General features: G+C 59.1%; 2 protein-coding genes and 1 pseudogene across 5 annotated transcripts in view; 2 read left to right on the top strand and 1 right to left on the bottom strand.

Moving 5' to 3' along the window:
- Positions 1-12,624, top strand: part of CCDC136 (coiled-coil domain containing 136) — a 29,277-nt gene extending 16,653 nt beyond the window's left edge. Inside the window, exons 12-19 of one of the 3 annotated variants that reach the window (XM_056118275.1) lie at positions 921-1,115; positions 1,550-1,777; positions 3,094-3,561; positions 3,834-4,049; positions 4,763-5,023; positions 5,441-5,695; positions 7,323-7,429; positions 12,293-12,417. In XM_056118275.1, the coding sequence (XP_055974250.1) occupies positions 921-1,115; positions 1,550-1,777; positions 3,094-3,561; positions 3,834-4,049; positions 4,763-5,023; positions 5,441-5,695; positions 7,323-7,424 (1,725 nt within the window). In that variant the 3' untranslated portion in view covers positions 7,425-7,429; positions 12,293-12,417. Of the gene's footprint in view, positions 1-920; positions 1,116-1,549; positions 1,778-3,093; positions 3,562-3,833; positions 4,050-4,762; positions 5,024-5,440; positions 5,696-7,322; positions 7,430-12,292 lie in introns of all 3 variants that reach the window. The other 2 variants (XM_056118277.1, XM_056118276.1) reach the window with 2 other exon arrangements.
- A 679-nt stretch (positions 12,625-13,303) lies between these two features.
- Positions 13,304-13,404, bottom strand: LOC130027852 (uncharacterized; annotated as a pseudogene).
- A 6,722-nt stretch (positions 13,405-20,126) lies between these two features.
- FLNC (filamin C) overlaps positions 20,127-26,428 on the top strand; it is a 28,480-nt gene continuing 22,178 nt past the window's right edge. For both annotated transcript variants that reach the window (XM_056118274.1, XM_056118273.1), the window contains exons 1-3: positions 20,127-20,484; positions 24,255-24,503; positions 26,268-26,365. In XM_056118274.1, the coding sequence (XP_055974249.1) occupies positions 20,127-20,484; positions 24,255-24,503; positions 26,268-26,365 (705 nt within the window). The remainder of the gene's footprint in view (positions 20,485-24,254; positions 24,504-26,267; positions 26,366-26,428) is intronic.

Raw genomic sequence — 26,428 nt, 5'->3', positions numbered from 1 at the left:
AGTGGATAGTTAGAACTGGACATTCAGCAAGAGTATTCAATGGCACCTGCCCTAGCCAGCAGCAGGCTGTGTCCCCAGGGCAAGGCCCCCAGCAGAAATTCAGGCAGGTGATTTGGGCCACCCAGTAGCCTGCTGCCTTTCTGTAGCTGGCTCCCAGCTCTCCTGTCCTTTACTCCCATGTGTCTGAGGGCCCAGGGGGGTCCACGACTTTCTCATCACTTCCTCTCCCAATGGATGAGATGCACGGGAGAGGTCTGCCATGTACGGAGACAGCTTTTTCTCTGCCATTGGTTTGCTATTAGAAGATTTAGGTTTAGGAAATTGTGAGATTTAGTCTTCTCAACCCCAAGCCAGCAATTGCTCATACTCTGGTAAAGATTTTACAAGAGGATTCTGGAGCCCCACGTGGCAGGGGTAGATCGGGTTGAAATTAAGTCCTTATTTGTAGGGAGTGGACTTAGGTATAAAAACCCATGGAGATCATGAAAATAATAGAAACCAGAATTCTCAGCAGGGTGGAAAAGGGAAGGAAAGGAAGGAAGATGAGAAGGGAGGGGCCGTTGTTGACATTCTTTCTGTAACTGCCCTCGAAAGGGCCAAGTAAGGACTAGAGAGAGAGTACAGGGGTTAAAGCACTTGCCTGGCATCTGGTCTAATCCTGGCACAGCAAATGGTCCCCAAGCACTGCTTGGAGTGACCCTTGAGCACTGCCTGGAAATGGGACGAGTAGACGAAAGGTAGATCCCACAGAGCCATCCCCCAGACCCAGGGGGTGGGGAAGGGGGCATGGGGTGGACCCATCAGGGAGGAAGACCCTAGCAAGCAGCAGGAACGCTCAGTGCTCTGCTTGGAGCACGGGGCAGGGGAGTTCTCAGGGAGACTTAGTGAGTAACCGCCGCTCCATGCCCACCTGTCCACAGTGCGAAGCCTTGCTAGGCAGGCTGACAGAGTTGCAGGATAAGTACAAGACCAGCCAGAAGGAGATGGGGAAGCTGCAGATGGAGCAGTGCGAGCTCCTGGAGGACCAGAGAAGGATGCAGGAGGAGCAGGGCCAGCTGCAAGAAGAGCTGCACAGGCTCACAGTGCCCATGCCCAAAAGCGGGTTCTTGAATAAGGTAACACAGTCGGGAGTGGCCGCTGACCTTGGAAAAGCTCCTCTGAGAAGCGTCCCAGGAGGCACGGCGAGTAGGATGCACACCAGGGTGGGGATTGAGCCTTGGCTCCGCCAGCCACGCCTCACTCTCTTCCCGGCTCTTCCAGCCAGAGAGTGCCGTGGAGCTCCTTAGGGTTTTCACCTGAAAGTGCGTTGTACACTCCGGTGTCGGTCCAGCATTTCACTTGTTGGAGACTTAAGTCCATCTGGAGAAAATGTACCTCTTGGAAGCACTTAACCAACTCCAAACTCCGTCCCGACACCAGTGATCACTTCCCCTTCCCAGATGGGCTGCGCAGAGCCAGCCGAGGTGCTAGGGCCAGGACGCGGGCGTAGGCCTTTGCCCGTAACCACCGCCGTCCCCGCCTCCTTCCTTCCTTCCACCCAACCTCACAGAGTCAGCAGCTCCTTACAAAGTTACAAGACCTGGGGGAACTCCAGCTGCACTACCAGCACATGCAGGACGAGCAGAAAAAACTGATGCAGAACCAAGACATGGTACTGATGGAACAATTGGAACTGCAGGAGGCGCTGCTACAGCATAAAGACTCTCATTTCCAGGATATGCTGGATCATCCTGACGATGGCAGATCACCCAAGTCGCCCAAGTGTGATCAGAACAAGGTAACCATAGGAAGAGGCAGGGCAACGGTTCCGGGGCCCTCCCCAGGAGGGTCAGGGAGAGGCGAGTCAGGAGGCCCCGCTCCTCCCTAGCATCCCCACTCCCCAGGATCCTGAGGATATGGGGACAGCGCCCTGAGGGCCTCACACCCAGGTGTTCCCCTGAAGCACCGGCTTCACCTTAGCATGGAATGACCTGGACCCTGTGTTCTGCTGATCATTTGACTCGGCCCCCTCAGCACATCATTTCCAGCATCTGTAGTAGCGCTGAGTGTCGGTTGGGCCTGACCACACTGGCCCTCCTCCGCGCCTGAGCCGGTTGATCGTTGGGAAACCTGCTGCCCAGCCATCGGGACCACGTGCCTTTTTTTTTTTTTTTTTGGCGTGCCGCATGAGAGTGGGGCGGCCCAGCCCACACTCTTCTGGAAAGAATTTCTGGCGTGTGGGATGGGGTGGCAGGGACTGTCTTGACTCCCTGGTCTTCAGGGAAACTGTCACAGGAAGAGCAAGGTCACAAGGGTTAGAAGGGAGAATGAATGACATCTCAAGCACTCATAAAGGGTTTTGCCTCTGCCCTGACACTGGTGGAGAGTTCCATACACGTGTGTTCGGAGTTGGCAATGAATTTGCTTTGAGGTCTCAGTCTGGGCAAGGAAGTGCAGGTGGACGGTTTCCATGGAGAATCTCTTCATTCAGAAGAGTGGCCTGGATGGGAGAGGCAGGGATAGCAGACACCCAAACTGTGGTTCGGTCAGAGGCCCGTGGGGGCACTAGCCAGACTGAAAGCGCAGGTAGCACCAAGACCAGGAACCAAGTAGGAACTCTTCTCTCCGCTGGTCAGGTCTCATCCTGGCTATCCTGGGATAATGGGCCCAGAGGCCAGGCTGGGAATTGGGACAGGAGGTGTCTATCAGCACCTCAATTCCAAGCCCTCTCCTCATGAAGGAATCACTAGGCTCTCACTCAAACCTGGATTGAATTGGGGAGATGGGCAGAGGGACTGAATCCAGTTAGGATCAGAGAAGGTTGGGGGAGGGAGCCTCAGATAATCAGCATGGCTCCGAGGGGAGAGAATGGAGGAACCAGGAGCATCTGGTTCTGGGAGGCCCAGAAATGGCTGTCACCGCGGCCCCCATCCCAGAAAGACTTTTCCCCCAAGAGCAAGAAATGGACACATCCACCTGTGGGCTCGGGTCAAGCCAGAGCCCATGAGACGCAGGATGTCTGGGCAGACTAGAGTGTGTCCTCGAGCCCCGGAGGCTGGCGGGCACCATCTAGAGTTCATGATCCCGCCCCCCCTCCTCCCCCCACCCCCGCAGACCAAGATGATCATGGCCCAGATTCAGAGCCTGCAGGGCCTGTACGAGCACGGCCACCAAGAGCAGCTGAAGCTGCAGAAGGAGCAGGGCCGGCTCCTCGAGGAGCGGAAGAGACTGCAGGCCGACTTGCAGCTGTGCATGGAAGAGATGCAGCAGCTCCAAGGGCAGTCCTCGGGGAGAAACTCCCTGAGCTCGGAGGCCTCCCAGGAGGCCCAGAAGATCATCCCGGACTCCGAGAGCTACCAGCGCAGCTACGCAAGCGACACAACCAGTGAGGAGAACTTCCTCAAGAGCTACGAGAGCAGCTCCAGTGCCGTGGAGCCTGGGGACAAGGCGAACCACGGCGTGGTCTACCAGACGAGCTACGACAGCATCCAGAGCTCAGAGACCTCGCGCAAGAGCTACGCCAGCAGCAACTCTGAGGTGGAGGCCGACGCAACTGCCGCCGCCGAGCCCGAAGAGATAGAGGTAAAAATAGCGGCCAGGGCAGAGAGGCTCTGGGTTCGGTCAGAGACCCGGAGGGACGCCGGAACGTCTCCGCCCCCACCGTCTTGGCGCTCCTCTGAGAAGAAATCCAGGGCAGCTGGTGTGTGTGTGGGCAGGGAGTGGGGGTGGGGGGGCGGTTGGTCCTGGGGCTCCTCAGGTTGTACCTCCAAGGACGGGCGGAACCAGTCGAGCAAAGTGGAGGACCCCAGGTGGCTCGAGATCGGGGGCCGTCATCCCTGCCCTGCCCTCCACAGCACTTTGAGGAGGTGGTGGCCAAGGTGCTGATCAAGCTGCAGACGGTGCAGGCCATGTACCAGCTGAGCGAGGAGGATCATGCCGAGCTGCAGGAGCGGATGGAGAAGCACCTGTGCCAGCAGAGGCAGCTGCAGGAGGAGCTGGACGCCTGCGAGAGGGAGTTCAAGGAGTGCATGGAGTGCCTGGAGAAGCCCTCCCAGAATGACAAGAATGAGGTAACGGCGCCCCAGGCAAGAACGGGCTGCACCCCGCGCCGGCCCGGGCAGGCTGCTGCGTGGCCGCTGGGTGTTGGGTTGCCGAATAAGACCCCCACATCCGGCTCCGCCTTTTCCTCCCCGCCGCCCTGTCTTCACACTGCACCCCAGAGGACTCCCGGAGAGGGGACTTTGCTCGCTACTGGGATTCTTCGCCCACCAAACCAGAGACCCTGCAGGGGCAGGGGTGGGGCTCCTCCCTCCCGGATCTCCTCATGCCAAGAAGAGTGTGCCGTGCCCCCCGGGAGGGAGATGCAAGGCACAGTGGTCTCTAGCCAAGAGCAGCCTGCCGTTGGCCTGGGGAGGTCACTGTGGCCTGGACTGGAGAAAGAAGGGCCCAGAGCCCACGATTGCTCGGTGCCAGGGTCATTGGAACCAGAGGTACAGGCCCAGACCTGGAACTTGCTTCTGACGCCAGGGCCAGATGCGGGAGCCCTGCCCCACGCTCCGCACGCATCCTTTAGGCTGATGTTGCCCCCAGGGGCCGTGCTCTGCCGAAGGGTGGGTTCCCATCAGAAGGAGCTCTCGGCCACCACCCCAAGGTGCCTTTGTTCCCTAGACAGCACCCGCTCCCCACCCATCACTCCTCCCGGGCCTGGAGCAGAGCCTGTCGGGGTGGCAGTGAGCGCGGCTGCAGACTGGGCCGAGGGTGACAGTGTCTCCACTGCCCACAGATCAAAGAGCTACAGGGCAAGCTGCGGGAGCTGCAGCTGCAGTACCAGGCCAGCATGGACGAGCAGGGCCGCCTCCTGGCCGTGCAGGAGCAGCTGGAGGGGCAGCTGCAGTGCTGCCAGGAGGAGCTGTGTCAGCTCAGAGAGCAGCGGTCCTCTCTCACCAAGGAGAGGACCTGCCACGAGAACAGGAACAAGAACGCCAGCGGGGCCAAGGAGAAAAAGGCCGCAGACAAAACGGAGGCCGACTGTGAGGATGGAAAGGTGAGTGGTGGGCCCAGGAGCACCCAGGGCAGGGGAAAGGCAGAGGAGACATCTGGGAAGGAGCCCTGTGGCCCACCTCCTGGCCAGGTAAGGTGTCGGAGAAAGAGAAGCTTCTGGAAGTGCCGCGGTAGCTAGAGGAGCCTCGTCGCATCACGAGTCTGGCCCTTCTCCCCTCTTGCTGCGACATTGAGGGGAGAGCGGAGGACAGAGCCCCCCCTCCCGCCCACTTGCGGGGATGACAGCCCCAGAGCCCCACCACTGGCGCGCCCGTTCTTCTGGGGCCACGTGGATCGAGAGAAGCGTGCGTGGAAGGCACTTGTGTCCTGAGCGGTGGAGGAAGGTGGGGTGGACAGGACGGAGCCGCGGCGCGCAGTGACAGCGCCCCCACCCGGCCCCGCCCCTGCCCCCGCCCTGCAGAATCTGGAAGTGGTGCTATACTACAAGGCCCCTCACATGGACAGCAAGAAGGCGGAGAACGAGGAGTGTGCCGAGGAGTTAAGCACTTCGTACGTGTCAGACACGGACTCCGAGCGTTCGGAGTGCGAGTCCAAGCAAGACCTGGGCCCTTGCCCTGACAAATCAAAGAAGTCCGTGTGCAAGGACCTGGTCAGGACCTGCAAGGACAACACCAAGGCCCAGGAAAACTCTCTCAAAATATGTGAGAGCAGAAAGGTAACGGCGCCCCCAGGTGGGCCTGCCCCCTCCCACTGCCCCACCCCACCCCACCCCAGGCACTCGCTGGGGTACTGGGGGCCAGCAGGTCTGAGGATAAGGAGGAACTTCTCCAGATCTGAGGGCAAGGAGCCCCTCCCAAGAAGAATTGGGGCCACCAGTGTGGGGCCCATCTCTCAAAGGCCTTTGCTAGGCACCGAGGCAGGTGTGTGTGTGTGTGTGTGTGTGTGTGTGCGTGTGTGCACGCACGCACGCTTGTGAGCATGTGTGCACGTGCCTTTGGTGACATCAGAGCACTTCTGTGGCCTTCCTTCTCCCTCAGCACTGCTCTGAGGACGTGCACAGCATGGCCTTTCCCGGGCCCTTGCCACCAGCTGAACAAGGCCCTATGGCCTGTTTGCCATATGGGTCTAGAGAGGCTGGGATCCGTCATTGGGCCTGAAGGCCAGGGCTGGGGTAGCTGGTTGTGTGTCCCTGCAGCAGGTCACACTGACCAGACATAGCCCCAGCGCTATAGTTGCTGAATCCTGAAAGGTGGTGGAGTGTGGGTGTGTTGGGGGGGTGGGGGGGCAGGAGGGTTGCACATCCTGGGTAATTCACCAACTAGACAAATGTATTTCTGCATTTGCATGACTGGTGCATCTGTCTGAGCGGCGGAACACCAGCCCTGGTAGAGGTTAGCTGGGACCCCATTTCCAGGCGAGCTGCTCTCTGTCTCCACCCAGGAACAAAACAAAGTCTCTGAGGGGGGAGATGCCCTGGCCCTCTGGAAGCACATGTGGGACTTTGGGTTCCGTCTGTCCTGCTGGATCAGCATTTTATCTGTGGCTCTCTAGTGACTTTTGGGCAGGGGACCGTCACAGCGCCCAGGAATGAGAAGTGCCTGCCACCACTGCTTTTGAGAATTCTCAGCTCGCCTCGTTCCCCTACCTGCTGGCTCAGAGTCACCTCCATTCCCTTGCCTTGGGCGCCACATTTCTAAACGCCAGGGCTGCGTTTTCTCCTGCCCAGTCGAGTACCTGGCCTAGTTGCATACACGTACGGAGGGATCCCCGGTGGTGCCTGCGGGGCCTGGATCCGGGGCAGCCCATTCCTCGGTCGTGACCCGGGGACCCATGCCTGCCATTTCACTTCCTGTGTCTTTGTTGGACCGCAGCAGGCCTAACACTGGCCCCCAGGGACCAGTCACAAAAAACAGGGCCCAGCACCCACCACTTGCATGGGAGACCGACATTCCCAAGAATGACTGGAAGTGTTCCTCCTCCAGTGCCCTCAAGCTTGACTCGGGGGGTCTCCTTGTCCAGAGTGGCGGCCTGCCAGAGGGCCTGGTCACAGAGAACTGCTTGGCAGGAGATAAGGGGGTTCCCGCAGCCTGATTGGGAGCCCAACTGCCCCTTCCCCATCAGGTTTTGCCTCCCAGGAGGCTGCCAGCCAGGCGCGCAGGGACCAGGGAGTGGAGAGAAGCAGCCGCCACCGCTCTGCCTTACCTGTGGTTTAACCCGTGGTCTCTTTCTCTTTCCCCTTTGTTTTCTCATCCTCATCCTCTGTTGGATTCACGTGTCTGTCTTTTTATGCCATCGCTCATCTCCCGGTCTCTCCTGCTGCTTCCTCACTTGCTGTGTCGCAGCCGTCCCCTGCCCCCGACCCCCCCATCTTCTCCTTGCCTCTCGTAGGCCTCGTGGTCATCTCGGCTTTGCTCTGGTGCTGGTGGGCGGAGACCTCATCCTAACGCAGGTACTGGTATCACATTCCTCTGCGGCTCCCTCGCCGATGGGGCCCAGGCAGGATGCCCTGGCCTTCCCCTTTTCCCCTGTCCCTTCGGCTGGCCACCGACATCTCGCTTCCGGGACTTGATGACCAGGGATGCTTGAGTCTCCAAGCTGTAGTTCCGGCTTTTCCTGGGGTTCTGGCTTTTCCTGAGACTCCGGCAAAGCCTGCCACGTCCGTGACACGTGTCCGTGACAGCGGAAGAGTCGGGATCCTCACGGCTGCTGTTCTTGGAGCTTCCCCACCGCTTCTGATATGCCCAAGATGGCCTGGGCCGCCCTGGTGCTCCTTCCGGTGGTGAAAATCCTAAACCCAGCTCTCTATCATGCCACCAGGATGGCACGTTAGGGAACCCCATGCCTCCCCCACCAGGTGAGGGGGCGGGCTGGGGTGCTGTCAGACAGGTGGGCACCTCTGTAACGAGGGCAGAACTGAAAACCCTTTAGGCTCTCCTTCTTTAACTAGAAAGTTCTCTGGTTCAGGGACTTCCAGTCTCCAGAGAAAAGTCAGAAGAAGAATGGCAGGAAGTGTTTTCTGGTTCTTGGTATATATGCCTTTGGAGGGCAGATTGTGTTATCAGGGGCTTCCCAAAGGAGGCTTCCTGGGGAGAATATATGCTAGTGAGAAGTTTGTATGAGCAGAGGTACTGAGGGAACTGAGGCGATCGCTTCCAGGCACCTTCCCCTTAGCCTCAGTCCACATGCTCTCACGGTCACCAGGCACCACAGCTCAGAAGGCAAAAGGCAGACTTACGGTGCGCAGTAGAACTCCACCTTTCTTCCAGAAACCCCTAAACTGTTCTCTCAGCCTGTTTTTGCCCCTTTCTTATTCTCCCTACCCACCCCTTCCTCCCTCCACTCTATGAATGGCTTTGGGGCCCCTAAGCGGAGGGCACTTATCCCTGTGTCCTTTTCTCTCCTGTCTTGCCCCTCTCTTCAGCCCTTCTCCTGCCTTCTTTTTGGCAGTCTGCTCACTCCCCAGGTCAGTGGCCTCTCCTTATAGTGTTGTTTCTAAATCGGACCATTCCCAGGTATCTTTGGTCATTTTTGGGGGGAGCACCTAGGCGGGGGCCACAAGGATGCCCCCTGGCGGGGCTGGGGGAGGAGGCGGGCTCAGCTCAGCGCCTTGCGCACATAAGACAAAGACTCCACCCATCACTGGGCCCGTCCACCCCTATGGTTCTGAACTTGTCAGCCTCTGAAGGATGAGAAAAAGTGGTCCTCTGTATTTGGTCGATTGCAACTCAGCCAGGCTCAAGCAGAGCAAGGGAGGATCTCCCGCTGAGGGTCGGCTTGGGTGTGACTGCCCTCTGCAAGGGCCTCTTTCTCCCCAGTGTACAGCCCCCACCTAGGGATGGAGGCCATGGGTGGCCATGGAGGGTTGGAGATGGACCAGGGTAACTCTGCTTCTGACAGGCTTCGTCTTGGGTGCTAAAGGCAGGAGGCATGATCTGGGTTTGAGTTTCTTCACATGGAAACAAAAGAATCACTGGAAACAAACCTTGTGCTCCGGTGTCAGAACCAGACCAGTCAGCCCCTATGAAAGGCCATCGTAGCACATTCCTCTCCTGTATAGCCCACTCATTTTTTTTTTTTTTTGCTTTTTGAGTCACACCCAGCAATGCACAGGGGTTACTCCTGGCTCTGCACTCAGGAATTACCCCAGGTGGTGCTCAGAGGACCATATGGGATGCTAGGAGTTGAATTGGGGACAGCCACATGCAAGGCAAACACTCTACCCACTGTGCGATTGCTCCAGCCCCGGATGGCCCACTCCTAGGTGGGAAGATAATTCTTCCTTTGACTCCATGGGCTTCCCTCTTCTGTTTCTTAAACAAAACTACTTTTTTTTTTGCCAGGGGGGATACAGCCAGGAGTACTTAGGGCTTACATCTGGCTCTACACTCAGGGTTCACTCCTGGCAGGACTCAGGACCATATGGGGTGCGGGGGATCAAACCTGGGTCTTCCATGTGCAAGGCAAAGCACCCTCCCTATCCGCTCTACTTAAGTATTTTATAAATGATAAAACATCAGATAAATACTAAAAATTGGAGCACACCCTTCTGTAAGGCCTCTACATGCCTGGCCCCTTGCGCCCCACCTTACCAACACTCCACAAGCACACCAGCTCACTGTTAGAGGCCGAAAGCAGGAACACAATCTGATAATGGTGCCTTGAGGCGGCAGGCTTCATATTCACCACAGTCAGCCAGTTGGGTTTCTCCGTTCTCTCTTTATTTTTAGCCGTTTTCTTCCCCCTGGTTGCTTCCCAGTAACTAGGCGAAATTACTTGTTTCCACGGCCTTGGCTCACATCTGCTCCCTAGATAACGAATCGCCCCTTCTCATCACTCTCCGTTCCTGGTGGCCTAAAAGCCCCCTGGCATCTCGTGTGTGTCTCTGTGCTGTCTCCCCTTGCTCATGCAAGGCTGACTTCCCTGTTCACGCTTCTAACCCGTGAGCCTGGGTTTTTTTTTTTGTTTGATTTTTGGAATTAGACCTGACCCCATGGTTTCAAGCAGTCCCTTTCTCCTCCAGCTTCGTCCCAGCCCTGAGATGACAAGCCTGTCGTCCCCCCTGCTGCCCCACATGAGGGCGTTTTCTCCCGTCATTGTTCCAGCCCGTCCCTCCCAGCTCACGGAACGGCACAGTCAGGCCACAAGTGGGGCTGTTGTCCGACACATTTTGTTTTGGGGCCACACCCTGTGGTGCTTGGGAGCTATTTCTGGCTCTATGCTCAGGAGTAACCCCTGGCAGTGTTTTCAAGGGACCATATGTGGTGTTCTGGACTGGAAACTGGGCCAGCTGTGTGCAAGGCAAGCACTTAACCCTGCACTATTTCTCTGACCCTGTCATCTGATTCATCAATTCCTCACATCCCCTCTAAGGAGACTATGAAGACCATTTCCCCCCCCTCAATTTTGGACCACACTAGCAAAGCTTCTGGCTCTGTGCTCAGGGGTCACTCCTGGCTTACTCTTTTTGAAATTTTATTTTTATAATTTTGTTTTGAGGACACACCGGCAGTGCTAAGGGTTACTCCTGGCTCTGCACTTAGGAATCACCTGGTGGTGCTCGGGGAACCAGTAACCGAACCCAGATCAACCATGTGCAAGTCAAGCACCCTACCCACTATACTACCTCTCTCTCCCCTCAGAGCTTACTCTTGACTCTGCTCAGAGATCACTCCTGTCAGGACTTGGGACCATATGGGGTGCCAGGGATCGAACTCGTGTTGGCCTCATTCAAGAAGGGTGCCCTATATCCTGCACTATCATTCCAGCATCCCTCCTCTCTCTCTCCCTCTCCCCCCCCCCCCTCTCTAAGTCATGGAGAAGCTTAGCGAACATCCTAAGTCTAAAAGTATGCTTTCTGTGCTTGGTCATTTTAGTTCCTCAGTATGAGAGTCTGACATGACTTTGGGACACTCAGACCATCCCATTACTCATCCAGTCTCGAATCTTGCCTCTGCCCGAATCAGGGCACCAGTTCACCTCTAGGGGGTGAGGCTCTTTCCTCCTTTATGCGTGCCAGGCTGATGTTTTAATTAGTTAATTTTGGATTTTGGGCCACACCTGGCAGTGCTCAGGAACTGTTGCTGGCTCTGTGCTCAGGAATGGCATTGCTTGGGCTGTGGGTGGAGGACCATATGTGATGCTCGGGATCTAGCCAGGATGGACCACATGGCAAAGCCAGGGCTTTAACCCCCTGTGCTGACTCCCGGGTCTTAGGCTGCCTGGCATTTTCAGCAGTGCCCAGTAGGACGTAAGTATCTGCACATTTAATTATTTGGAGGTCTGTGGATTCTCCTGCGTATCCACCACCAACAGTTGGACTTTTCATCTCCCATCTCCTGTACTTAGTATCACTTTCTAGGCAGGAAATTCTCCTTGCTCTTTTAGGTGAGCTCAAAAAATCTCCCTTTACTCTAAAAATTCTCAATAATGGATTATCCTCCATCTTTACCTTCTTCCATAGCTTACATCTGAAGATCCAAATGCTGGATTTTATGTAAGATAGCAAACTAAGGGGGGAAAAAATGGCATAAAATAGGAATTGCTTTCCCAGGTCTGTATTTCCTTGTCCAAGGTTTCCCGCTCTGCAGATGATGTTTTTTTTTTTTTGTGGTCCTTTATGCCATGAACCATTGTAGAAAGCCTCACGCACTCTTGTGTGCCCAGCAGCCAGCACACGGGGTTGAGGGCTGCTGGACGGGCCCTACCATTAACCTCTCAGGCCCGGGCAGGCTCCTACAGATTTCTTTGAATCAACTTCATTCTCCACATTAGATTCTTCGGGCTGCCCAAGCACCCCCTCTTTGCCAGCCATCTGTGCTCCCTGAATTTGCTCCCTTCACCATCCCCTCGGTCTAATTCCCCTCTCCCTCTGGCTTGATGCCGGGGTCATTCTGCATAAAGCGCATGGGGCACAGAGGCTTTCTACCCAGATACCCCGACTTACTGTCTTCCTCCTGACACGCCACCTAGGCTTTCCCCCTGGCAACCCCTGGGGCCCCCAGTGAACTCTGGCTCCCAAGCTTGCTGCTGCATACAGAGTCTGGGGTACCCCTCCAGGCTGTGGGGAGGAAGGAGCTGGCCTCTCAGGAGGTGCACATGGAGTGGTAGCAGTCTGTTAGTGGGGCCAGGACTGAGACCCCCCCCCCATTTTCTCCTGCGGTTTTCCCGGCATCAGACCATCCCTGTCCTGATGTCCCGGCGACATGCTCTCCAGAATGGCTAGGCAGGAGGGAGGGGGTGAGGGGGGGTAGGAACTGGCTTGGGGAAGGGGTCCGGAGGCTGGGCACTCACCTCTTGTTTTTGGTCCCCACAGAACATGTTTGGGATGTGGAAGCCTATAGTGTTCTTGGCTATCGCCGCTGTGGCTCTGTATGTGTTACCCAACATGCGACAGCAGGAGACAGATTACTGCCTTCACTGAAGGGAGACCCGGCCAGCCGAGGAGCCACGAACCCCGGGGCTGCAACCCTCAGCTTTGGGGAGTGCACACTGCCAGGGCCCCCCCTCACACCCGTCCCTCGTGTTCCCGTGTCCCCCCTGCTCCTGAACCTGAAACTCTCCAGGCTGGAAAGGCTTGTGGGAAACAAGTGGTTCCCATCTCCTGCCTCGCGTTAAGAAACTGGGTTCCTTGTAATTAAATATCAACCAAACTCACGCGTGTCTGTGGTTTTCTTCCACTGGGGGAAAGCCTGCGGCACAGAGTCGCTCCCTGGAGTGCAGTGCTCCACAGGGCATGGCTTTCCCACCTACACACCATGACCTCGGCAAGGCAGCCAGCCAGCCAGAGCAGGGTGGGTATACCCAAGAACTGCGGCTCAGAAACGCCTCTGAGCCCCAAGAGACAGGTGGGGTGCATTGTGGGAACGTGACCAGGCCCCCGCACCTCGAGTCTGGGGAGACCTACGGCCTGAGTGGGAGCCATCCCATGACCCAGGATGGGTTTGCTCTCATGGGCAGGCCTGGGCTGTTAGCAGGTGACATGCACACCCTCAACTTGAACTGAGAAAAAGGCAAAGAAATAAAATTCTTGGACCTGAGAGAGAACTCAGGTCTGGAGTGCATCGGAAGGCAGACTTCAGTCCCTGGTTCTGCCTGGTCCCTTGAGGACCTCCAGGAGCAGCTCCGGGAGCTAGAAAACACAAAAAAATCCTGGGGCTGGAGAGTCAAGGGCTGAAGGTGCGTGCTAGCCTGCATGTACAGACCCCGGTTTGATCCCCAGCATTGCATATGATTCTCCCAAGTACCACCAGGGGTGATCCTCGAACACTGTCCAAATAAAGCCCTGAGCACCACCCAAAAAACAAGCTTTGGGGATTTTTTAAAAATATGTATGGAAGGCATCATGAATTTGCATGTCATCCTTGTATAGGGGCCATGCTGACCCTCTGTCTCATTCCAGTTTTAGCATATATGCTGCCAAAGCAGGCACAAAACAGAACAGTTTTTAAAGAACAATCACCAGAGCCATGGTGTAGCAGGGAGAGAGTTTGCCTTGCATATGGCCAACTTAGCTTTGATCCCCAGTACCCCAGAGGGTGCTCTGAGCCCTGCCAGGAATAATCGCTGAATGCAAAGCCAGGAGTAAGCCCTGAGCACTGCTGGGTATGGCTTAAAAAACAAAAACTTTAAAAAAAAATTTTGTTAGGAGTTACTCCTGTCTCTGCACTCAGAATCACTCCTGGCAATGCTCTGGGGATCAAACCCGGATTGGCCACATGCAAGGCAAGTGCTTTACCCGCTGTACTGTCACTCCAGCCCAAACAAAAACTTTTTCTAAGGGGTCAGAGCAATATTACAGTGGGCAGGGGCATTTGTCTTGCCCGCGGCCGATTCAGGTTCGATTCCTGGCATCCCATATAGTCCCTCAAGCACCACCAGGAGTAATTCCTGAGTTCAGTCAGGAGTAACCCCTAAGCATCGCCAGGTGTGACCCAAAAAAAGCAATAATAATAATAATAAAGGCCACCGAAATCTAGACCAAAACACAAAAACTTTTTTAAAGAAAGCAGGATAGGGGCTGGAGCAATAGCACAGCAGGTAGGGCGTTTGCCTTGCACACGGCCAACCCGGGTTCAATTCCCAGCATCCCATATGGTCCCCTGAGCACCGCCAGGGGTAATTCCTGAGCACAGAGCTAGGAGTAACCCCTGTGCATTGCCGGGTGTGGCCCAAAAAGCAAAAAAAAAAAAAAAAAAAAAAAAAGCAGGATAAATAGTCTTTAACTGAGAAACATTTCAGGAAGGAACTGAGCCTAGCAGCCAGAGTCAGGAGAGCTAACAAGGGACAGCGAAATGGTCCCCAGGCACGAGCCAGCACTGAGCGCAGCTACCAACTCAGGCATGCCGTGGAGGGGAGGAAGCAAGAGGCCTGCCAGGGGACATCAGATGCACAGGCTGGCTGGAGGGGGCAAGGAGGAGAGACTACCCTCCATCAGGACCACGATGGGGGGAACGGCTCCAGGATGCTTTCCCCAACTTTTCTCGCCACCTGCCAGTTTCCTATTGGTACCACATTGGGCCAAGCCAGCTGGGAGCCCAAGAACAGAGGTGTCAGAGCAGGGCCCAGGAGCTTCAAGCGGGCAGAGGATTAAGGGGAGCTAAGTGGGCCAGGCAGGATGACAAGGAGAATTTGGGAACAGCCTTCTTCCTGCCACAGCCTTTGTGACTGGCTGTTCCCATCGGGAATGTTCCCGTGTGAAAGCCCCGTAGGAGCCTGCACTCGACTGACCTGAGACCGTTTCCTTGGGACCCCTCTTTCCAAATCTGATGCCAACCAAAGGAGTTTGTCTCCTCCAGATCTCCGAAGCAACGCCTGCTGCTGAACGCCAGCACTAGGGGTGTCGCTGGAACTTTTAGGAGACTTAAAATTGGTCTCCGGGGGTGGCAAGTTGGACTGGGAGTACAACCCGGCTGACTGGAATCAGTGGCAGGACTCACCAAGCCCTTAGAAACAAGTCTGCACCACATGGCCCTCTGGCTTCCCTTTATTTCTTTTTTTTTAGACCACACCCAGCAGTGCTCAGGGGCTACTACTGCTTCTGTGCTCAGGGGGTCATTCCTGCGGTGCTCAGGGGACCACGTGGTGCCAGGAATCAAATCTAGGCCACTTGTGCGCAAAGCTTGAGCCCTTTGAGCTGTCTCTCCAGCCCAAGCATCACTGCTAATAGTAATTAGGAGCCATAATAAGAAATAACAGTATATAGATTAAGGTAGTCAAGCTGGAGGTGATGCTCTGTCGCAGCTGGCCCCTATCGGGACTCTGATTCTTCCCCAGGCCTGAGCCCAGGACTGTGTGCTTTCCACGGGTCTTTTTTATTTTTTTATTTTTTGGGTCACACCCAGTGAGGCACAGGGGTTACTCCGGGCTCTGCACTCAGGAATTATCCCTGGCGGTGCTCAGGGGACCATATGGGATGCTGGGAATCGAACCCGGGTTGGCCGTGTGCAAGGCAAACGCCCTACCTGCTGTGCTATCGCTCCAGCCCCTCCCCAAGTCTTTTGACCCACTCTGCACAGCGCTCCCGCCTGGGACAGCTGCCCCTCGTTGCTTCTCAGTGAGCACCTTTTTTTTGTTTGTTTGGTTTCTGGACCACATCCCACAGAGCTCAGGGCTTACTCCTGGCTTTGCATTCAGGGATCACTCCTGGCAGTCTTCAGGGGAACAGAGAGGGTGCAGGGAGTTGAACCCAGGTGGACCATGTGCAAGGCAACCCTCCCTGCCATAGCATCTCTCCAGTCCCAGCATCTTCCGTTTGATAGGCCCAGGCTCCATGCCTCTTGGTCTTGTTGGCACAGTAGGTGACACCAGCTGGTGAGAGAGATGAACTCCGCGGTCTCTGTGCTGAACGGGAGGGTCACTGGATCTCTGAGCAGACAGCTTCTCCCTCTCTTCCCCCACAGATCATCCCCTCACTCAGCCTTCCATTCCCAGGCCTTTGCACCCCATCTGCCCCTCTCTCAGGGGCCAGCTGCTGCTGTTGAGGGACAAAATGGTGGGGGTGGTGGTTCTAGAGACAGGTAGGGTATTGCTCAGTAATAGAGCACTCGCCTTATAAGACCCTGAGTTCCCTCCCTGATACCAAAAGAATAAAGACCAGGGGGGCTGGAGTTATCACTCAGCCTACAGTGGGTAGGGCGTTTGCTTTGCATGCGACTGACCTGGGTTCGATTCCCAGCATCTCATATGGTCCCCTGAGCACCACCAGGAGTAATTCCTGAGTGCACGAGCCAGGAGTAACCCCTGTGCATTGCCAGGTGTACCAAAAACAAACAAACAAACAAAAAAGAGAATAAAAACCGAAGTAGACGAATTCCAGTACTAGGAGGTAGAATGTTGGGGTGCAGGAAAAGGTGAGGGGAGCAGGGTGGAGATTTGGGCAGAGCATTCCACAAGCACTAGATCTGTCTAGGAAAGCCCAAGACATCAGGAAAACTCTGTGTGGGGTGTGTGTGTGTGTGTGTGTGTGTGTGTGTGTGTGTGTGTGATGGGGGAGGGGGAGCAGTGACCAAACTCAGGGTCTCACATATGGAAGGCATGTGGTCTACCACCACGCCATATATCCCACCCAAGGCAACCTCTTTTGCCCTCCATCACCTATTAGCGCCAACCACCATGCTGTTCAGTTCCTGTTACCTCCTTTCATCTTCACACATTCAAAAGAAAACCCCATAAAGGTTCTTGCTGGTGACTCCATTTTCAGATGAGAAAACCAAGGCCCATGAGAGGTCCAAAGTTAGAGAAGCAGAAACGCAGATGCTGGTCTTGTGCCTATGGCCCTTAACCCTCTATCCCTCAGTCCCTGGTTCCTGGGTCAGGGCAACAGTATCATGGACAAATCTCCGGGTCTGCTACGAGCCTGGCCTGTCTTATGTCCTGACAGAGGACAGTGGAAACGTCCCTGGCTCCAGAAAAATGAGATTTTCAAACATGGCCAACAGCACCCGCTCACTTGATCCGTCTCAGCACCGGGGAAGTGCGGGCAGAGCCGGTGGCTGACGGGCAGGGCCCCTGGACAGGAGAGGCAGGGCCAGGTGAAGGCCGGGACCTGGTCTCCCGAGACAGGTCAGCGGGTGGTGAGTCAGGGGGCTATAAACGGCCCGCGGCCCCAGTCAGCACTGTCCCAAATACCCAGCTGATGAAACCCCCCATAAGCCCCTCAGTGAGGCCCGGCCCAGCTCTGGAGGAGCCCACGGGGGCTCAGCAGGGAGGGGGCCCCACTTGGCAGACCCCCTGCCCAGCATTGTGCACGGTCTGTTCCGGGCCACACGGCCTGGGCTCATGGGCTATATTGAGGGCTGAGTCACCGGCCGGGTCAGGCTGACTGGGACTGGCTGGCTGCAGCCTGAGTCAGGCCCCGATTTATCCTGGAGAGCAACAGGCTCAGGTTGCTGGTCGAGGGAGGGTGAGAAGGGTGCCGGGAACCATCCTTGGCACGGGCGGGCTCCCCTCCTCAGGCCATTCACGGCTGCCAGGCAGCAGCGTGGGGCGAGGGGCGGGGGAGAGCCGGGTCTTGTTGCTGGGGACAGCCCCCGGAACTCGCCTGCCGTCAGGGAGGCCCTCAGCTGTCCCCCTGGGGGGACCTCTGGGGATGCCCCCCAAATAGGACCGTGAGCCATGAGAGTTTGTACACGGCTGTCAGCTGCACAAGGCTGTCAGCTTCAAGCAAAACCCATCCTAGCCCTGTCTCTGTGCCCCTCCAGCTGCTCTCCGAGACGAGGTCACCCTTGCCCAGCTCTGCACCTTAGTTTTACAGTGGGGGCTTCAAAGTCAATATTGCTGAACCCTGAGTTGGCATGGCAAGTTGAGTAGTGTCAGGTTTTATACACACACATGCGCGTGCGTGCGCTTGTGCGCGCGAGCACACACACACACACACACACACACACACACACACTGTTCCCTTGTGCCATCCAGCTATGTATCACGTGTCCCCAGCATAGTCGCTGGGCATCCCTTGGCAGGCGAGCTTAGTGTCTGGGTGCCCGCTGGTGGGTTGGGACCACGGGACAGGAGTGGGACAGAGGAAAGGAGAGTTGTGGGGACGGGGAGCGGGGTGCCAACAGGAGAGTGGAATTCCTGAGCACCTCGTCACAGACAGCCGACAGAACATGAGCTGAGCCCGAACTGATCTATTTATACCTCGCCTGTCACTATCACGGCCGCCAGCTCCCTGTCCCGAGCCCCACACAACAGATCCCTTTCCTGGTCCCTTCTTTCCTCCCCCCTCATCCCCATGACATAATGAGGAAGAAAGGAAATCAATCACAGGCCCCTCTCACTGAAGCGATGACTCCCATACCCTCCCCCCACCCTGCCCCCAAACGTGTAGAACTTTCTAAGCTCCTTAACGAAGGTCGTCCTCATGTTGCCCAGGGGAAGACGCCCTCAAAGATGTCCACACTGGGTGTGGGGGGTGGGGGTGGAATAAGGTAGAATGATTCACCTAGAAGATCCCAGAACATTCCAAGATCTCGATCAATAAGAGCTTGAGTTGGGGGGTAGGGGCTGTGTGGCCCCAATTTCCTGAATCTAGAACAGAGGTCCCCAAAGTTATTAGGCCTACCAGCCCTTTCTCAAAATAATAAATAGAAGCAGAAAACACTCAACCCTTGAAATTTTTCTTTAAAGTGCCCCCCTCCATTGCACCAAGACTGTTACTGACACCCCCATTGTTCCAGCACCCCTCGGAATGTTGCTATCACTGACTTTAGGAAACACAGGTCTAGGAGAGTGGGTAAACTGAGTACACTGGGCCAGGGGGCACTAGAGGGTCTAGATATGCCACGGGACGGTGGGATCTGCATTCTCCTGAGTATAGACAGAAACAGCCCTTCGCCACAGGTGGTCAAAAGCTCCTCTCTTGAATGGCCTCAGTTTCCCCATAAGCACCTTTCCCGAGGCGCCTACTCCAGTGCCCTGGGCTTCCCCCTGTGGGTTCTGCAGGGCTCCCTGGCTGGCACCCTCACTGCTGCCTGCCTACCTGGCAGGGCTCTCCCTGTCTGTGTCTGGAGGATCTACCCTGTGGCCCACATGGGCACGTTGCCCAGGGGGCTCCCTGGCATGCGCAGAGGTTGAGTCAGACTGGGGGGGGGGGTGGTTATCATCTGTGACTCACTGCGTACACTTTTCCTGAGCTCAGCTGCCTTCTGAGGGAATGAGCTGTGATTGGGACACTGAGTCAGGGTCCCAGGCCCCCCAACCCCCCCCACCCCGTCTTTCCTTTAGGACCCTAGTTTGGGCTTCCAATATGACTTTTGCACCTATAATGTGGACCCCCTCTACCCGGCCCCCCAAGCCTTTGCTCTCACTATATGTGTGTGTTGGGAGGGGTCCCTGCTTCCTCTCAGTCAGCAAGACAGCACCCACTCTTTCCCCTGTGCACAGGTGGCCACGGGACTGGCCTCTCAGCCAGGGCCCATGGTGCCAACTAGAGAATTCTGTCCACACCGGTTCACTGTACCTTTCCCAAATCGCCAGCCTCAGTTTCCCCCGTTATCTCCTGAAGCCCGCGGGGTGGGTAGGTGGCTGGGGGTGGCAGGGTTATGGGGCCAGTTCTCGGTCATGGCAATGCCTAGTCTGGTGGGGAGGCATGGAGTGCCCGCACCCCGCCTCCTCTTCAGCTTGCGCCCCCCTAGAGGGACTGGGGGGCCCGACGGGGCGGGAGGGGGGCCCGGCGGTGCGCGGGCCGGTGGGGGAGGGGAGGGCGGCGGGAGGAGGCGGGGCGCTCGGGCTCGGGGCGGCCCCCACCCGCGGGCCGGGCGGCATTCCTGGGAGGCCGGCGCTCTGACGTGGACCCGGGGGCCGCGGGCGCGGCGGGGGGGGGGGGGGGCAGGCGGCCCGGGGGCTTCTTAAACCCCCCGCCCCGGCCGGGCCCGCACTTCTGCAGCACCGCTCCGCCCCGGGAGGGAAGAGAGCGAGCAGCGAGCAAAGGAGCGAGCGAGCGAACGAGCCGCGAGCCGAGCAGCGAGCGCGCCCCGAGCCCGAGCAGGCAGGCCCGCCAGCCCCGCCAGCAGCGCAGAGAGCCGCGAGGAGCCGAGCGCGTCCCACCCACCCGACAGCAACCCCCGGACAGCGCCCCGCGCTTCCCCCCGACCGCGCCCTCCGGCCGCATCCGCATCCTCGTCCCGCTCCCCCAGTCCCGCGCCAGGATGATGAACAACAGCGGCTACGCCGACCCCGCGGGCCTCGGCCTGGCCGCCGACGAGGCGGACGACATGCCGTCCACGGAGAAGGACCTGGCCGAGGACGCGCCGTGGAAGAAGATCCAGCAGAACACGTTCACGCGCTGGTGCAACGAGCACCTCAAGTGCGTGGGCAAGCGCCTCACCGACCTGCAGCGCGACCTCAGCGACGGGCTGCGCCTCATCGCGCTCCTGGAGGTGCTCAGCCAGAAGCGCATGTACCGCAAGTTCCACCCGCGCCCCAACTTCCGCCAGATGAAGCTGGAGAACGTGTCCGTGGCCCTCGAGTTCCTCGAGCGCGAGCACATCAAGCTCGTGTCCATCGGTCAGTGCGGGCGGGACGGCCAGGCGCCCCCCCGGGGTGGGGGGTGGGGGTGGGCGTCGCCGAGCGGCCCCCCGACCCGGCCAGCTCGCTTAGCTTAGCTTGCAGGCTGGACACCCCGCTCTGCACCGCCGGCTTGGGTGAGGGGTGCCCCCCGTGGGCGCCCCCGTGGCGCCCAAACTTCTGGTGTGGTTGAACTCCGGTCCGTTTCCTAGACTCCCCCCGCCCCTGAGAGGACAGGGCCAGCACCTCGTTTGGTTTTGGGGGGCGGCTACCCCCACCCCCCACCCCCAGGAGGAGGAGCGGGCAGACGGCAGGTCTCGGACTCCACGTTAGGAGGCGGAGGGAGTCGTGGGGGGCGGCCCGGGCGCGCCGCGCTCCGTGCGCCCCAGTGGGGCTGCAGGGCGCAGCCTCGGAAACCTAAAAAAGGCACCGAGCGGCCGCCGGGGTCCCTCGGCCGGGTCTGTCCGGCCCCTGCCCGGAGCCCCACGAGGGGGGCTCCCGCACATCCTGGCCCGCCCACCGACCCACCTCCTGGGCTCGGATTGGCTGCGGCCCCGCTGGGCTGCGCGCGGGAGGGGAGGTAGCCCTGAGCCGTGACCACATTTGGAAGGTGTGTCCGGCTGGGTGGGGGTGGGGAGGCGCCCGGGCGTGGGGGAGCCCCACTCCCAGGTGGGCTCTGAGGGGCCAGAGGCCCCCCTCCCCTCCCATCCCTGCAAGCACCCCGCACTCCCCTGACACACAACCCGGGGACGCGGGTTTAAGCGTCCTGCCACGAAGGGGCCCCTAGGGAGACACTGGGCGCGCACGGTCAGGTGCCCCCCTACTCCTCCAGATAACTGAACGTGTGTCCACGGCAGCTCCCCCAGGGCCTTCCCGGGCCTCCGGAATTAGAGGCTGAGGTCAGCCCGGGGGCCCTTTGCCCCCCTGTCCAGGGCCCTCCTTAGGCCTCACCCCCCCACCCCACCCCCCTCTGCCCTAATACTGCCCCCCGCCCCCACCGCTCTGCCTGGCCTGGAAATAACCTCCGTGACACAGCAGAAGTCTCTGAGCCTTCCAGAAGGACGAGCCCAGGGACAGGGGTGGGGGAGGGGGGCTCAGCGAGGGGGGGGCGTGAGTGTGTGTGTGTGTGTGTGTGTGTGTGTGGTGGGGTCTCTACCCCCCCAGCCCACACCCCGCACCGGGAATGGGCGGCAGGATCTGCGGGCCCCAGGTGGGGTCTGGGGAGCTGAGCCTGGAGCCTCCCCAAGACCGTGGAGGCGACTGGGCGGCCTCCCGGCCCCTGTCCAGGCCTCGTCCTTCCTGAGCACACCTCTCCAACCCCCCCCCGCCCCCCACCCGCCCAGCCCGAGGGGCTGACCCCCACCCACCCCCACCCAGCGATCCCAGCGCTTGGATGGGGAAGAAGCGAAAGCTGCTCTAGGGGGGGCGGGAGGGAAAGGAGGGGAGCAGGGGAGCCCCGCGGCTGCCTGTCCTTCCACTGGGCAGAGCGGAGGGAGGAGGGGCTGAGCCCACCCCGGGCCCACTCATGGGGGTCCTGTCTGGACCCGCCCCGCTCCCTCCAGCAAACTTCCCCACTTGTGGGAAGAGTTGGGGGGGGCATTGTCTCAGGGCTAAAACGGAGCGTCAGGGCCCTAGGCCTGGGTGGGAGCCGAGAAGGCCCCCCGAAGGGGCGGGACCCTCCTCCCCCCGCTGCTGCCGCTGCGGGGGGGGGGGCTGCAGGAGCTGAGGGGGGGGACCCTGCGGGGCCCCCTTAGCCCCGCGGCCCCCTCGGAACAAAGGGGCCCTGCAGCTGTTCCCCAGTTGCTCTTCCATCTCTCTGAGCCAACAGCCTCGGGAGGGGCGGGGGGGGGGGGGTAGCAGCTGTCCCAGCACCTCCCTCCGCAGGCCTCTCCCCTCCCCCTCCCCTGGAGGCCCACGGTGGCTCTGGGGCGGCCGGGGCGGGTGTCCAGCCCTGGGCCGGGGCTGGGGAGTAGCCCAAGCAGGTGGGCTGGAAAGAGAAATTCAGCCTCCAGTTGAACTTTCCCTCTGCTTCCCTGGCGCGGGGTGTGGGGGGAAGGGGGTGGGGGGGCCCAAGAAGGGCCCACCCCCTCCTGTCCTGGCCCCTCAAACCACTGGCTGTCTGGCCCCGGGCCAGTTGCCTGGAGAAACCTCAGGGCCGCAGAGGCAGCAAATGCAAATAAGCATGACGCCCCCTCTGTGGCCCCCCTCCCCCTGTCCCCCGCGCCCACCCCTCTTTCTCCCCCCCCCCCTCACCCCCGCAGCCCTGCCAGGGCTCCCCGCTCTCCGCGCGCTCAGGAAGCTGGGGAAGTTGTGCTGGGCTGTGAGCGGCGGGCGGCGTGTCCCGGGCGCGGAGGAGACCGCGTTGGAGGGAACCCCAGCCCCAGGGAGGCCAGCGGGGCGGGAGCGTGTCATGGAATCTGCGAGCTGCCAAACCATTGTGCGGCGCGGCGGCCAGGGGGGCGGGGAGCTGCGGGGGCAGGAAGGATGAATCAGTGGACGGTGGGGGAGCCAAGGGGGCCACGACCGACCGTGTCCCCTCCTGGGGCAGGTGGGGGGGGGCGCCCAGAACTGGGGCATGCTGGGATTCCCCACGCCTTTCTTCCCTCTCCTAGCAGGCAGCCCTGAGTTCAGGGGTGCAGGGGGGGGTGCGGAAACAATGTGTAAAGGGACGACTCCCGCCCCACCCTGTCCCATCTCTCGGGGCAACACCGTAAACAGAGGTCGGGCTCCGGTCCCCTCCCAGCCTCCCAAAGCAGTGCTCCAGGAAGCCAGGGGTGCCCCCTGTCTTCCCTTTTCCACATCCGCTGCTCTCTCGGCCACCCCAGCTCCTGGATCTATCCTGCTGTTAAAACGGAACTCAGCTCGTCCCCTCCAAATCGTGGGGCTTCTGTTCTGATCCCTAATACGGCTTCAAGAAAGGGAAAGGCTAGAATCCCAGCTTGGAGGGGGACTTGCACCCACCCACGCAGGGGACAACTTCCCTGAGCTATTGTCAATCACAGGATTGTCCCTCTCCCTCCCCCCCCCATGAGCAAACGTGGTTTTTAAATCTTCACCAGGTATAAAACAACCCCCCCCCCCCCGCCCCGCTCTTCCTGAAACTTCATTCTACCGTGTCACAGTGTCACAGTAGAACTTGACTGGGGTCGGCTGGGTGCCCCTCCTCTCCCTCTGGGTTTGTAGAATATTCATTCATTCGAGCAAAGACTTCTTAAAACCTCGGCTCTGGGGACAGAAAGAGGGAACCCAGAGTCACACACACTGTGATTCTCTTTGTGCCCGACCTCTGAAAGGGCTGGCTCATTCTGGTCCTGGTCAAGGGCACACACCCCAGCTGTTTCCCCAGGGAAGGGACCGACCAGAACAGGCTTGGGGAGGGGCTGCCATCCTGCTTCTATGTCCAGAGATCTTGGCAAAATTGATCCCATGGTGCTTAAAAAGTATCGTGGTGTTGAAGCCTCGTTCCAGGAAACTGAAACAAAACCCAAACCAGGTCTGCACCCCAGAAAGCCTTGCAATCCGGGCAACTTTCTCGGTGGGGGGGTCCTGTTGGGGTTTGGGGTTTGGGCAGAACTGGAGGTGCCTTCACATTGTCGCTCAGGGAGAGGCCGGCTGCTGAGGAAACTACACTGGGGCTGGGGGCTGGGCAGAGGGCGAGATTCGGGGAGCAGAAGCAGGAGGCGTGCCTGAGAGGGGCCTCTGTGGGCAGAGGGGTGCGGTGGACAGCAAGGGGTCCCCTCCTGAGCCCACTATTCCCCTGTGCCCCGCAGACAGCAAGGCCATCGTGGATGGGAACCTGAAACTGATCCTGGGCCTGATCTGGACGCTGATCCTGCACTACTCCATCTCCATGCCCATGTGGGAGGATGAGGAGGACGAGGACGCCCGCAAGCAGACGCCCAAGCAGCGCCTCCTTGGCTGGATCCAGAACAAGGTGCCCCAGCTGCCCATCACCAACTTCAACCGTGACTGGCAGGACGGCAAAGCTCTGGGCGCCCTGGTGGACAACTGTGCCCCAGGTGAGTAGGGGGCCTGTGGGACGGGTCGGTTGCCCAGGAGAGCTGGGGGGGCCGAGGCTGGTCCTGGCCCACGCATCACACAGGGCTGGGGAGCAAGGGGGTGAGGGTGGGGGCCCTCCCTGTGTCACCGGAGAGGAACCCGGAGTTCCACATGTACAGCATGTGCTTTGTTCGGGGGCCACACCCGGCCGTGCTCAGTCAGGGCTTATTTCTGGCTCTGCGCTCAGGGATCACTCCTGGGAGCTCGGCGGGCTGGATGGGATGCCAGGGGTCAAAAGCGCTCTGACCCTAGAGTCTCTCATTTCATGGACGTGATACTAAGGACCAGAGAGGCCCACTCAGGCACCCGGGTCACAAAGCGCGTCTGAGGTGAAGGGCTTCCAGGATCTCCCTGCTTTGCCCTCATGGGCCTTTCTATGAGCTGAGAGAAAAGGACTGAGGCAGGTCCAGACAGGACGCTGAGAAGCTCTTTTCTCTGAGACCCTGGGACCCTCTGAGGACCCTCTGAAGCCCCGCAGGAGGGGAGTTGTGGCTACTGACCAGGGGACAGCCAGGGTTCCCAAGAAGGAGGGGTCACAGGCCTCCCCTGGAGAAACTCTAGTCTGGGCCCCTGTCTCCACAGAGGGCTGGACTCCTTCCCCTCTGCCCAGTCAGCCGTGCCTGAGAGGGGCTTGGCCCTTTGGCAGAAGGCTCCCCCCACTCCAGGGTCAGCCGGGGAGCAGAGGGTGGGCGGCGGGGGCACGGCCGCCCGGGAAGCATTCCCAGCTGGCGCGGCGGCCGGCATGAGCTCAGCTGTTCCGGCCGCTCGGGGATTCCAGCCCGGAGCCGGCCCCCGGCCTCCAGCTCCGCCTGGACTGGGCACCCCCTAGTCCTTCCACAAGGAGGCCTGGTCTCTGGGGTGGAGGAGGGAGTGCAATGGGAAACGCCTCCTCTCCCAATGCCCTCTCCTGGGCTCACCAGTGCCTCAGTTTCCCCAAGTGGGCATTTAAGGAGAGGGAACGAGAGAGGCTCAAAGAGGAGACCCCCTCAAGCTGTGTTTCTTTTTTTTTTTTCTTTTTGGGTCACACCCAGCAATGCTCAGGGCTTACTCCTAGCTCTGCACTCAGGAATCACCCCTAGTGGTGCTCAGGGGACCATATGGGATGCTGGGAATCAACCATGTGCAAGGCAAATGCCCTACTGGCTATGTTATTGCTCCAGTCCCTCAAGCCGTGTTTCTTAACCCTTCCCTGCCCATCGCCCCTTCCGACCTGGCCTTCTTCCTGTGGCCTTTCTGTCCTACCAGCTGGCTCCTGGCTCTCATGCGGTGGTCCCCCATGGATGCATATTCACCGTGGTCCCCTGGGGCTCTCCTGGGAGCCCACAGGGAGCTGCGTGGGCTGAGAAATGCTGATCTAGAAGAGTGGGAGGCCTGTGCGGTCAGCCCCGCCCTCTTCTGAGGCAGCAGAAAGGACAGGATGCCTTCGGGCTCAGGGGCGAAGGGTCAGTGGAGGCCTGGGCAGGCAGAAGTCTGGCTGTGTGGCTGTGCCAGGCTGTGTCAGCCAGGCCAGAAAGGCCTCATGGTTGGCAGGGAAGGAGGCCCAAGCCTCTCTGGGCAATGATGGGCACCCCAGCTGCAGAGCCATGATATAGGGGGGTCATCTGGAGGAAGAGGCCCGGGATGGGAGCATGGGGAGGCCCCTCCTGGGAAGCAGGTTCGGTGAGCGCACCCCAGTTCCTGCCAACTGCTCTTCCCCAATCATCACCTTCTCCCTGTCTCTCCAGGCCTCTGTCCCGACTGGGCGGCCTGGGACCCCAACCAGCCTGTCCAGAACGCCCGGGAAGCCATGCAGCAGGCCGATGACTGGCTTGGGGTGCCCCAGGTACACGCAATGTGGGGTGTGGGTGCCGGCAGGGAGGGGGGTATGTGCCCAGGCAGCCCCTGG

This window comes from Sorex fumeus, unplaced genomic scaffold, assembly GCF_029834395.1.
Source record: "Sorex fumeus unplaced genomic scaffold, SorFum_2.1 ptg000037l, whole genome shotgun sequence".
Taxonomy (NCBI): Eukaryota; Metazoa; Chordata; class Mammalia; order Eulipotyphla; family Soricidae; genus Sorex; species Sorex fumeus.
The sequence above is the reverse complement of the archived record's forward strand: the minus strand, read 5'-3'. Positions and strand labels throughout refer to the sequence as shown.